General features: G+C 24.6%; 1 protein-coding gene across 6 annotated transcripts in view; it reads left to right on the top strand.

Annotated features, from left to right (window-relative positions):
- LOC113548256 (D(4) dopamine receptor-like) overlaps positions 1-14,963 on the top strand; it is a 140,192-nt gene that overhangs the window by 123,153 nt on the left and 2,076 nt on the right. For 5 of the 6 annotated variants that reach the window (XM_026949046.1, XM_026949042.1, XM_026949045.1 and 2 more), the window contains 2 exons: positions 347-550; positions 9,678-11,795. In XM_026949046.1, coding sequence (XP_026804847.1) covers positions 347-550; positions 9,678-9,758 — 285 coding nt within the window. In that variant the 3' untranslated portion in view covers positions 9,759-11,795. Of the gene's footprint in view, positions 1-346; positions 551-9,677; positions 11,796-14,963 lie in introns of those variants that run through there. The other variant, XR_003404879.1, reaches the window with a different exon arrangement.

Raw genomic sequence — 14,963 nt, 5'->3', positions numbered from 1 at the left:
TGTTTCATTACAAACTTAGTGCAAACTATTTATTGGAATAATTTAAGATAATTGTACTGTAATCTTAAAAGATACACATCCTATTACCGGCTAGCGCTATAAATCAGCATCTAAAAAAAACCACTGCACAAAGAACGGATCGTAGAATTTTTAATGGTAATACCAATGATTGATTAATAAATAACTGTAAGGTTAGGTCTGCCTTATTAATTGATTATTAAATTATAACTGATGATGACAAAAACACCCGCTGTCATTTCGTTTTTGGCAGTACAAAAATAATTAATCTGAACACATTTTTATGACGAGCAAAAATTATTGTGTTGTTATTATTATTATCTTGCAGATAAATGGATCAGAGCGATGTACACGTTACGAGAGTGTTACATTCCGGTTGGCCCAGCGCCGTTGCCAATACTGCAGCAGACAGAGTTCGGACTCGTCGTTGAGTAGTAATTATCCATTGCTGGTTAACAAAAACCGTTCATTGAGCGAGCCAAACACACCGAAACATCATAACAACAACGAAAACCGAATTGTCATGTTTAAGGTAATTATTGTGATCAAACGGATATCTATCATTTAACCCTGAGAGAAATACATTAAATAATTATTTTATTAGAGGTGCTACGATTTTTATACAAAATTATCAAACATAAAACTAATAATTAATTATATAATTTTTTACTTTACAAAAATGATTGTCAAGCTAGACCAAGGGATTGAGAAGGGGTACTAAACAATAAGACAGAGTTTTTTTTTTTAAGGTCATGACTTATATAATACATAACCTTTTATTTTTAATTTTTAAAAAATTCAAGTGGTCCAGAGTCGATAGATCCTCCTGGATACTTGCCTATTATCAGCTCTATTATATCCACCCCTATCTACATTTAAGTACAATATACGCCACCTTAAAGACTCATAAATGTAAAATTTAGTTGCTTATTAGACTAGAAATCGTCTGGAACCAAATACATTAAAAAAAATTGTTATAAGACTCAAATTTCATAAAACAACGTAGAAAATGACAAATATGGACATTTTTGATAACATTTTGAAATAAACTAGTTTAAAAAAAATATTTTTGTTGTAGAGAATTAAATTCATATGTTATTTTATTATTCAATATGAGTATAAGCAATATATTTCTGGAATAGTTATAAATATTTAAAAAAAATACAAACAAAAATCACAATCTATTTTAATATTTTTTTTAAAAAATAAATTAAATTGCATACATGTAAAATTGAAATATCAAATATCACGTGATTTAATCTGTAATAAGTAAAAATAATAATAAAAGCTTAAAATACATATAAATTAATATATTATGTATATAATAATGTATTTAGTTAATAATATGTACTTATTATGTTTATATAATAATATGTATTGTATTAAAAGAAAAATAGCAAAATTAAGTTAATAATTAATTTAAATTTGTGTTTGTTCTTCCCCACTTCGCCTACATATCGGTCCTATAATATTTATTCCGTTTTAAGACTCACTTTGTGTTAGCCCCAAACTGGTGTTTACTGTATATTATAAACACCTAACTTAACATTAACTTACACAGTGTTTATTTTAGTAAAAAGTACATCACAGCTACAAATCTATAATTATGTCTAAGAATAATATACGTTTAAAGATGTTCTTTTAATCTACAGTATTATATATAGATAATACTTCTCGAAACTTAAAAGCCGATAGTAAAAAAATGTAATAATGTCTGTTTAAAAAATAATTGACAGATTATAATAATTTAAAAACTATATTCTACAATATGTTTTTACTTACTGTTGTGTGCTATATCTTTAGTAATAGTAATAGAAAAAATAATCTATATTTATAAGATACAAAATCAATACACATTCCTATAAACATAAAATATAATTTAAAAAAATATTGAGTTAAGAAAACATATTGAGCTCTAGTTTCTAATAAATATATACCTAAATATAGTAAATAATTGAGATAGCTGTTATTATAACTATCATATAAAAAATAAAATCATTTAATTTTTAAACAATATTATTATTTACATATTTCGCGTAAGTGCATTTTTACGTTAAGGTAGTATGTTGTGATATAATTTTAATGAAAAATATTTTTTAGTTTTTACTAGAAATTTTAAAAAAGGGATTAAAAAAATTAATCGATGAAGAAAAATTATATATTATTTCATAGAATAATAAATAATAACTTAAATTTCTAAAAATGTAATTAAAACAAATTATTCCATAGCAGTTTTACTATAATATAACAAATAAATATCATAACATATAAATCATATGCAAGTTATATGTATATATATATATATATATATATATAATATTAAATAAAAATTGAATTCAAAATTAAATACAATCAATGTAATTCATTGTAAAGAAATTTATTTACTAATGACATTTTTAAGGAAAGTTAATAATAAGTATGAAATGACATATACATGCACACTTTTGTTAGTATTGAAATAAATGTCTTATAAATAATATCTTTAATATCTATTCAATAATATTACTTATCATAATAATTTAGAAATGAATACAAGTTGAAACATTATTAATAAGCGTCTATTATAATATTACAACAGTTTTAAAGTAATAATTCATAAGTTGACCTGGATATACCTTTAACTGTAACTATATGTATAAGTATAATGTATATTGTTACTATATAGTATTAATTCTATAAGAACTTCAAATATTTTCATTTGATATTTTACAGTGCACAAATTTGTTTCAGAATATATAATTCAATTTCGTATTTAAATAAATCCATAGTTCAGGTTAAACAAAATTAAATTTGAACATGGCCAACTCATACATACATTAAATATTTATTAAATTCTTATATATGTTTGTCACGAATTCCCCTATATATCTAGTACTCTAGAAGAACGTCAATATTATGGTCTGTTAACTGATGACTTATAATATTATTTATCCACATTAGGTTGTTTAAAATATTGGGAAAAAGGAATTTTTTAAAACATAACTGATATAATTATTATGTCTAAAAACGGTTGAACCTATATTATATTACGCATTATTTTGCTTATTAAATGTGAAATTAAATTCAGAGTTTAACGTATTTACAGTTACATTTCTGATTTTATTTTGGTAACCAAAATTTGGTCTTCTTTTCTTTTCTTTTTCTAATTCGTTTAGATAAATATATATGTATATTTATATTATACTTGAAACAGTTGAACAACTCTTATGAATTGAATTCATTATAAATTATGTTGACGTCTTTACTAAGTTCAAAATATAGTAGTTATATAAATTATCAGTTAGATCTTAGATTCTTAGTTCGTTGTAAAAACAAAATCTCCATCTTTCCAATTCCCCAACAAAAAAATTATTTCTATATCGCTGTCCGTCGCACCGGTATCGGTTTCGTCATGAAGAGTATCTCTTCTGCATGCAGATAATCGGATATGTATATATCTTGTGGCTACTGACTAATTAACTACTGATCGTCATAAACTTACAGGTGATTCACGACGTTATGATAACGCTCTCTGTGTCGCATAAATTTATAAAATGAATCCAACCAATAGCTATAAGACATATGTATGTAAAAAAAAAATTACCTGTCTGTTGAAACTAATTTGAAACTCTTTTTAAAAAATATTTTGAACAATTTCAATTTGGATAATATAACAATACTAATCTTTATAACGGAATAAAACTCCATTTACATTATAACATTTGTACAGTCACTATAGCCACGGGTTGAATAATGTTATTAATAATGTATTTTTACGTGCGTTTGCCTTATATCGGTGTACCTACAAATTACAATACATACCTACTTACTTATGTACTGATACCGTCTATCAATAGGTCATTCATTCAATTTTGATTTTTGATATAATACACCACCCGGACTACTGTTGGGAACGGCAAAGGTTTTGTGCCGAAATACAATAACGAACGTATACAAAATAAATATATTATATAGGTATACATTTTACTCGAATGCCTAAAAGAGTTTACTCGCAAAAACCATAATATCATCTATATACCACGACGCATATTACTTACCATTTGTTATAAATAAACATATTATAGAGGGATATTATTGTCTAGTAATATGAAAACACACACAAAATATAATATTATATGCTTGTACATATAAATATTGAATTGTATATTAATATAACAGTATCACATATAATATTATACTTATATATATATAGGTGGATCCTTTATTATATGCCTTCGTAGTTGCATAGATCATTTATTGGTTTATTGTCTGAATAGCATTAAAAATAATATCATGTAGTTGAAGTGAACGGGTGTTTTTTTTCAATTGACCTAGATTATTCTGATTTATTATCTAAATAATGCTGTATTCCAAGATACCGACAATAATTACATAATAACACATAAAACATAGTTTCTGTGTGTGATTTATTTACTTAAATGTACCTATATGAGTGTGTATTGATATGTGCAAAATAAATAATATTAAACAAAACAGCAAATATTTTCTATTTTGAAGATCGAAACAGATTTTTTTCTTTTCTAAGAACCACGCTAAACTGATATGTTTGATCTTTTAAAAATCGAAACAAACCGATCCGAAATCAATGTGGTAGAGATTCCAAACTTTTTTTCCAACAAATTAATATGCACCTAAAAATGGTATCACGTTACCTAGTAATATATTATTTTACAATTAATATCGCAATCTTAGTTGTATTTTACTACCTAGTACATATTATTATTTTTAAGTAGAATTACAGTACAAATTAACATTGTTTCAAATATATATTTTTTTATTACAAGAACATAAATATAATTCGTAACTTAGATTTTATGTTTTTTGGTTTTTGGATCATTGATATTAAAATAAATAGAAATAATGAAAGATCATCAAAATTATTGTAAATTACAATATGGCGCTATAAGTATACTTATTTTATATACATAATATGAAATATATTTTTAACTTTTTTAAAGCGTTGTAGAACTTTTGAAAAAATCATTAATTATAAAAGTTCAAAATACATTATGTGCAGACTTTGCTTTTAATTTTGTAGAAAAATATTGTTTAAAAAGTACACGTTTTACCGAGAAATACTTAAAATTCTAAACATGTTTAAAAACGATTCTTTTTTTTACAAAAAAATACAATTTTTATTCTAAGATGAATATGTAAACTATTGAAATTGTTAACACATAGCAACCTGGTGATATAATTTAATTCACATTTTATATTTTAATTCGCTATATATAATAGTAAAGTATACTTATATATAATCATAGCCTAAAGAAGACTTACTAACTAAAATTTAATTTTAAACGAAAATTGCTATTCATCATAAATTATTTGTCTCGTGATCAATTTTTTATTACTTAAAATCATTATAAGTAATATATTTGTTTTTTTGTGATACTATTTTTTATACATTTTAAAACATATTAAATTCTTATATGATGGTTATGTTATAAAATCTGTTTGTAATTAACGAATCAATGCATATTCTTAGCCTAATACTAACATTTATTTAATAAATTATATTTTCTATTGTTTCCTAGGTTTTGTTTAAAAAAATACTCGTAAAATTCATGATAATGAAGGGAATTAAAATAAATTATAATTTAAAATATTTAAAACTAGCTTAAGTTTCAAATTAACGGCACCCTACATTCGTGCTGATTAAATATAAGTAATTATGTACGTAGGTAAATTCGGAACAGAACTACTAAAAAAAAGAGAGTGAAACATTTTAACAAGCATCAAAACTTAAAATGTTTATAAAAAAAATATATGTTTAAGTATTTTAATTATTTTTTAATATTTATTAGAACAACTTATGAGGAACCTTATTTAATTTAATTTTCAAGGTGTTTTACGCACTACGAACAAATGCATCATATACAAATGTAAAAATGGAAGTTCTATAATAAAAATAGTTTTAAATACATAATATGAAAATTTACTTGTTGAGAACTTTATATTTTTTTTAATAAAACCAACAATATGAATATCTATATTTAGGAATAGCAATTACATAGAATAATGGTTAGACCACAGAAATAAGCAATCACATTAATTAAGTGGAAACGGTATACAACGTATAAATCAAGTATTTTTTTTATCGAAGATCTTCCCTAGGGAAACAAAATTCCGTTTGTATATGACAATAATCAGACCGATAATAATTTAAGGATTTAAGTATGGCCTTTGAAAGCACGAGTAGAATAAAAATTAAAAATCTTTTCGAATAAAGTAAGTTAAAATAATACACGGACCCATATTATCTAATGAGTTGAATTGCTGACCTAGAAAAAAACACGAAAATAAGCTAGATATTAAGCTATTAAGCTAGATTTTGAAATACCCGAAATTACAATCTTTATAAAGCAAAAATACGTTGACTTTAACACGTTAACCAAAGAGAAATAATAAACAAAGTTAGATTATTTATTAAATAGTAACCAGAAAGAAGGACCCCTCGAGAAAGGTCAAGATAGAACGCGGAAAGTGGAAGTAATTGACAGAGGGGAAAAAACATATAGGATCGAAAAAACGCTTTACCTTTGACTAAGTTATATAGAGTTAGAAAAATATTTAATCTTTCCAGGGTTGACTTAATAAAGAATAACGATGAATATATTATGTGATAGAGCAATGGTAAATTAAAATAAATATGTCAAACAATCAAAACGAAGTGCGAAATATATAGGAACAAAAAGAAAAAACGAATCAGCAGTATCGCCTTAAAATATACACAAGAAGAAATAAGTACTGAATAGAATGATGAAAAATTCACAAAGTAATAAATTTGGAAAATATTAGACAATTCCCTAAGCCCGGCCGGCATACCTAACGAAAAGAGAATAATAATCCAAATAGGTTGCGTGCAATAAAACGGCCCATCAGAAACACATGAACCGTGGATGTTCAAAGGATTATGACGTAGCAATTACCCTATAGGTAGTTGGTTTTAAATTGCGTCCAAGAACTATAATCTGTAGCTCAGTCTAGTAGAACGGAATATTTCACGGTTCAATGCAATACGTCGAAAGAACGGAATCATATTTATCAAAAATGTGTATTGTATCTGCAAAATTTCTCAACAAATATTTCTATGGTTTAAAATTACACTTATAATATAGTATATCCGATATCCGGGAATTTTTCTAAATATTGTTGTAGAACATCAAATGAACATTTTCTGTATTTTCAGATCTAATATTTTTTGCCCAAATGTTGTCCCGTTTTATTGATTTATTAACAAGTAAAAATATTTTGGGAAATATTTGCTTTGTTCTATCGCGTAAAATGTCTTCTAAAAAATCATATATTATTTTTTAGAATTTTACATATATATATATATATATATAAACAATACTGAGTATAAATTATAATTTATCGACAGGTGTTATTTTGACAATACTCGTGTATGATTTGTATATATATATATAAAAATGGCCATACTTCTTCTATCATAATACATAGGTGTACAGAACAGATATATTATAATAGTGTGTATAGAACATGTATATACCTACAATATAAGTATATTATTATGATATAATTTATTAGAACCGTGTAATATATCGTTTGTGAATGACGAAATCCAATTTTAGTTTACACGAAATCGCAGAAATGATAAAAACGAATATATTTACATATAAAGTGGTTGTCTATATAACTATTGATCATATTATTATGTTTCGTATGAATAGCATTAACTGAGTTTGTAGAAAAAAAAAAAAAATTTCATTACTAATATAATATTATAACACTGCATATTATATTTGAGGCCAATTATTTTTAAGGATGACCTATCATTTTTACTAGTTATACAGACCGCATGGTGATCATGATCCCCGTGGGGATATGTTATCGGCTTTACTCCCTTTATATTATAGTCTCGACCTGACAAATAATACATTATATAGAATATGTTTTAATGTATAATACATGGACGTACAATTTTGATTCTTAACGTAGCGATGAATGTATTGGTTTTACAGTGATGAGTGATTTTTTTTTTTTATATCTTAAGAAACTTTTTATACTAGCAAAAATGCTTTGATCATAAACTGTAAGTGTGGCTTTGGGTAAAAAATTGGATGTAGTTGGTACTTTGAAGTGGTAAAAAGTAAAAAGTTCTCAATACTTTTCTTAATACTCGTGAAAAACTAAAAAAAAAATAACGAAAAAACGAAAATGATATTTATACACTTCACCGGTTTTTGATTATATCGATTTATCTTAATTCAAAAAAAAATGACTATATAAATACAAGAAATGTTCATAAAATATTTATTTTAGCATTTTATACACATGGTTTAATTTTAAAAATATTTTGACACTTTTTGAACTATTTATAGATAGGTATTTGACATTTTTGACTTGATTCTTTTTGTCTATAAATATTGATCAAAATGCTTAAACATTTAATGCGATTTTCCTCATAAGTTTTATGTAGTAAAATTGTTAAATTATTTTGATGTTAAAAATACACTATATTTTTAATTGTAACAGTTAAAGCTTAAAAATCTGAAGTTACACTATTCTTTATTAGGTTGGTCTTGGAGTATATTTTAAAAATATCTAAATTACATTGGCACAATTTTTTTTTATAAGAAAGTATTCAAAATTTGATAAAATTTCAGTTATAAACTTATAACTAAAAAAATTATTAATGATATATGGACATAAACATTTTCGGCATAACGTATATCATCATGATCATTTGCTTTACATAATAAAATTTTTACAGTATATAAGTAAGTTACAAATAACATATTTATATCACAATCCAAAATTCATATCGTTCTACGGTACGTGTTATTGATTTACCTATAAGTTAATAACAATAATGTATGTTATATTATTCTAATGATTAACAATACAGCACATGTAACATTTTTGGAAAACATAAGTTCAACGGACTGTTGTAATAATAGAAAAATAAATAACTTATAGTACTTTATAAAAATTAATTTTAAGATAATAGAATAAAAATAGAAACTAACACACCGTTCACTGATCAGAATTATTTTAAAAGTTTGCTATGGTGTATTGGTCGTATATTATTGAATTAATATTTAATACATCTATTACTTGGTCTACTTAATAAGATCGATAACAAAGTAGACTTGAAACCTTTTAAACAGAAGAGCAACTTTCCAGGCTTATATTTTTATACATGCATTGTTTGTATACAACTAAAATATTTTTATTTTACATAACAACATAACCATCAAACCATGTATAAATCATGATTTGCGTTAATGTACAAAAATAACTATAAAAATAAACATCAAACCAAGCATCTGAATTGTACCATATGTTAAAATAATTTACTTAAATTAATTACATTTAAAAAAATAATAATGTATTGTTGTATTGATATTTACCTATTTAAATTGATTAGCTTATATAGTTAAAAACATACGTATAATGCAGATATGGTATTTTTATATTAAAATAACGTTAATAATAAGTTATTGTGGCACCTCTAAAAAAAAAATGTCCCTAGAACACGCATATTTTGTGCGAATTTCATGTAGTAGTATGCATTTTTTTATATGATCATAATGAAATCAAATAAAATATTACATGGTATATGTCATATTTTGTATTGTCACCATATTCTGGTTGTCTAACCTAAACTAACTCAATGTTTCTCTGCACTAAAGGTAGCGGAAGTGGAAACCAAAAGGAACAAACTACAAAGGATGATGGCGATAGACACTGATTGTCCATCGACTCGAGTTTAATAATAATATGCCAATGAAACACGAGTCAGAACTCAGCTGATCTTCTACTATGCCGCAGCCAATACACAGTCACCCGCCAACGTCGACAACGTTTGTCGAAGGATATAGTCTATAGAGTAATATTTATGTATATTTTTGCATTACATAATGTTATTATTATTATATTCCATATTGGAATTTAGATGTATCAAATTATATCGATGTGTGGTAAACTTCCTCCTCTTTCCCACACAGTTGCCAAAGAAAAAATAAATATTAATTTAGTGTTAGTATGTCAATACACGTGACGGAATAATGTCAGTTATCGGAAAACACCTGATTACTTGGATGCATAAAATATATTTTACGGATAAGACTGTGGTTATTGTGATCTATAATTTATATAATATGATAAAAGTATGTCCATCTGTGCACATGCCGCGACGAAACAGTTCACTGCTGATGTTAATAAACCGATGTCGCGTGTGCTGGACGACTTTTTTTACCACAGCGAAATCTGCTCTAATCTAATCTCCATTCAACGGCGGAATAATTAAGTTTGGTTTTTCATCTTCGAAACAGTTTGTTTTATATAATATATTGCACGAATAAATGTTATGTTTTGTGTATATGCCAAAAACTGTTCAAGTCAGTGACTTATGGTTTCATTAAAAATGCAAACCTAGACTATGTATTAATATTTATTTATTAAGTACGGAGGGATAGTCTAATGGTTAATTATTATTAAAATGATATTATTAAAAAATCTATCCTACATTAACACTAAGAAAGAAAACAAGAATAAATAAATCTTATCGGTCAATTCTAAACCATTTTTTAATGAATTTGGAACCATTAGTTTTCAGTTTAGTTCAAAAGTATCGGTATATCGTAATAGTTATTATTTAGTTGTTCAAAATAATTTTATGGAGGCATCTATTGCTGCAATTAGATTTAGATTTAGCGTTTTGCGTTTAGATTCGTGACATCGACTATATCATTCTTTACACGTCGACTAATTTCTATATTATTTTTTCGTTTTCATATTATTGTGATACTTGTCTTATCTTGTGTGTAAATGTTAGTCCTTTGAAATATGTATTAAAATAACAATTCGTTGGAAAAACGAAAAAAAAAAAAAGGCTTACAGTGAATTTTGTATACTGTTAATTTTAAATTATAAACTATGATCCATGCCCATTTATTATTTTCGGTATAAATTGTAAGCGTAATGAGAAAATATATATTATTATTACAACGCTTTTAAAGTAGCTTTTTAACCCTTTTACTAGTCAACATAATATAGTTTTTTAATACTCTGATACAACAATGAAAGTATTTTCATTGTCTTTATTTTAGTACTTCAAAAAATTATTTTTATAGTTAAGGTAGCTTATTAAATATAGTATTTATTATTTAAAAAATGTGCGTCTAATATTCTATAGTATACTTTCAAGTGCCTACTCAAATGTTATAATACTGCAGACGCCAAGTACAAAATTACTGAATAAATAAAATATAACTTGGAATCGATCACTTGTTTCTTGTATAAGGTTAGGTCAAAATAAAATAAGGCAAAAAATGTTATTAAATATCATTGCAATATACAGTAAAAAGAACTAAAAATCACATAATAACTCGTGTCGTATCAAATCAACACAAAAAAAAAACGTATCACAAAAATGACGAATAGGGTTTTAATATTCTTCGAATGCCGATGTAACTTCACCAATATATTATAATATATATAATTATATATATATATATATTATATGTTTTAACCATAATTATACAATATCACGATATAAGTTATAAAAATCATAATTTACAACAGTTAAATTATAATTTTTTCGATGTTCGAATTTTCCCCTATGCATTTTTAACATTCACACAAAGTAGATACGATCACGATTTATCTACTCTGTTTATATTGACATAAAGACAATTGAATAATTTCATACACAACAAACAATAAATAGATATAAGTATATATTTTTTATGATTACAAAGGAACGAAATGCTTTACGTTCGCTATTATTATATTTAATAATTTTTGAAATGCCGTGTATTTTTTTTTTTAAACATAATCTAAAATTACAGTCCTTTTGATTGTAGTATATTATAATAATGAAATGAAATTATTAAATCAAATAATATTTTAAATTCTAATTTTATCATATACAATAGTTTAATTATGAATTTTTTGTTTTATTTTCCAATATTTAATTGTAAATTGTTTACTTCAAACTTGTTTCATATTAGCTTTTGTACATAAACAGCAAGGAATAACTAATTATATTTTTACTGTAAACAAAAAATGATATTATTTCAGTGGTGTAATTAAGGTTGTGGAGGGGGTGATTGGGATTGTCGTATCTTTTCATGATCTTTTTTTTTTTAAAGATAGGTCAACTTCATTTATTTACTGATTTAACAATAAATATTATTGAGTATTTTGTAATTATTTGTTTCCGTGTGGCCCTTGTCACACGCATACATACATTTATTGTATTGAAATGAGATGCTTATGATAAAAAAATTTATTTTTTTTTTGGAGGGGATGTAAAAAAATTCACTCCCCCCCTTCCCACCAAACCATGACCAAATTACGCCACTGAATTATTTCATCTACTTAATTTATATAATATATTATATGTATTTGTGTATGTGTGTGTGTGTGTGTGTGTGTGTATGTGTGTGTGTGTGTGTGTGTGTGTGTATAATATTTTAAATTAATAAATAGATAAAGTATGAATAAATTATAAAAAATTAATCTATTCATTAATATAAAAATTGAAAAGTATAAATTCTAAAATTGTTATACCATAACGACATATTATTTCAATTAGGTACAATTATTAAAATATTATTTTTTCGGCCAAACCTTTTAAAATTAAAATAATTAATTTTGTTATTATTTTATAAATTAATAAACATGGACAGTTTTATGCGTAAGATAAATATAACAAATAATCTAATTGGCGTTGCTTTCAAATAATTTGTAAACTTCATTTTTGAATGGACTATTCTTCATTTTGCTTTGACTACATTTTTGAAAAATGTGAATTTAAATTATGTGATCGTTTAAATATCTTATATTGTATTATATAAATAAATGTGAACAATTATATCCTTTTTTCTTTGACATTATAAATGAATTCAGATTATGTAAAACTATAACTCTGTTGCCAATATATAAGAATTATCAATACTATTTTAGTTAAATATATACGTTTTCCACATCGTTTGTTATACTCGTCTAAATATTCAATTTTAAAATAATTTTTGACGTAAATTACCGATAATAATTATGAAGTAATCGTCAGTATAAAAATGTAGATGTAATAATTATTCTTTATATAAATATCAATAATATTAGTGTGATAATAAATACAGATATAATATTAATAGAAATAACAATTACCTTGTTTGAATTTAAAAACAAAATAACAATATTTTGAAATTGTTTGTATTTAAAAACAGAATTATAATTATTTAAAGTAATTTATAGAAATATATAATATGTACATTGTACTTAATAGTCTATAACTGTTTTTTTATATATATTGTTTAATGTGATCAATTGCATTATGTTAGTTTAGTAAAATTTTCATTTTATAGTTGACAAGTGTCACAAAGATGAGTGTTGTTAAATAATGTTATAAAAAGTTATTTTTATAATTTATCATGATGTATATTACTTTATCTAATATTAATTTTTCAACTTATATACTTTATTAAGTTTATTTTTAAACAATTTTTTTTAATTTTTTCAACAAATAAATAATTGTTTAATTTGTATTTAAAAGATAATTTAAAAATATTATTTTTTATTTTATAGATAATTATAAAAATAAATATAGTATATATATTGTATAATATAATTTATTTAAGCCTATATATTCATTTTTCTCGAGTATATTTATTCATCGTGATATATTATCCTCATAGATATATATATATTATTTAATATTGTGTAAAATATGTTATTGTGGTCTTAGCTCTTTGCCTTTTTACGATACAAATCCATAAATTAATTTATAATAAAATTACATAATAACATAATTATTACAAGAATGTACTTCAACGAACCATGAACGAGACATCCAGTGTACATTTACTATTATACCACAGATTTATGTCGACGACTGTAATTGTAAAGATATTCGAGAAATTCTCGAGTTAAAATATCAAACATATTTGAAATAGTTGAATATATTATATACCTATGTTGTGGTGAAGTTGTTTTGCAAATTTGTAGCCCGGACTTTACGGGTAGTTGGTTATAATATATCGATTGGTAAAAAAATAACCATGAGAAGAAATTAAAACACGTGTCGATGGAATGCAAACAATCAAGTTTTTTACCCGGTCAAGTAAACATAACTTTATTTTAGTTTTTTTAAATAATGAATGAGGTAAACCTTATTGCGTTTTCAAAAGGTTTGATAATTTAAAGAATCCTGCGAAATACTGTAACTGTAACGAAACCCTAGTTTTTTGAATTAATTTATTATTTATTTGAAACTCTCTCATTGGTTGGATGATAAAGCTTTTGGGTGTAATAATATATCTATTGATATTTCAGAATGTGTGTGTGTTTTTTTATCATGCCCAAGTGCGGAACAATATATTTTAATTTTTGATTTTCAATGATTTTGGAATTTTTGGAAACTGCAAAAAAAAATGTATATAATGATCTGTAGTAAAACAATTTTAAAGTTATTTAATTTTGTTTAAATTAAGAAAATAATGACTCTTGAGCCTTAAAATATTGATTTGTTATTAATGCTTATTAGGTCCCAACTAGCGTGTATTACATCGATTTATTATGTGCAGCAAGAGATTTCAAAACATTAATTCTATTCTTATATTCTAATATATACATTTATATATATTATTAATTCTTACTATTTTTATTATACGAAATGTTAACACATTATGTACAGCTATAATAAACACACTTACATAATAATAAAGGTGTACGTTTAAATGCCGAAGATAGAATTAAATAACGGGTACAATCGGTGGTTATTCAAGTAAGGTCGGTTAATACTTTCAGTCACAAACGAACAAAGATATATAATCCGGCACAAAAACCGTAGCAGATACTAGGATACTAGATCTAGATAAACACTTGATTGAAACCCAAAACAATATAATCATTGCTCTACGGTGGTTTTACATTAGCAACCACGATTGCACGAGGATTCATATGTATGTCGT

This window comes from Rhopalosiphum maidis, chromosome 1 (assembly GCF_003676215.2).
Source record: "Rhopalosiphum maidis isolate BTI-1 chromosome 1, ASM367621v3, whole genome shotgun sequence".
Classification (NCBI taxonomy): domain Eukaryota; kingdom Metazoa; phylum Arthropoda; class Insecta; order Hemiptera; family Aphididae; genus Rhopalosiphum; species Rhopalosiphum maidis.
The sequence above is the reverse complement of the archived record's forward strand: the minus strand, read 5'-3'. Positions and strand labels throughout refer to the sequence as shown.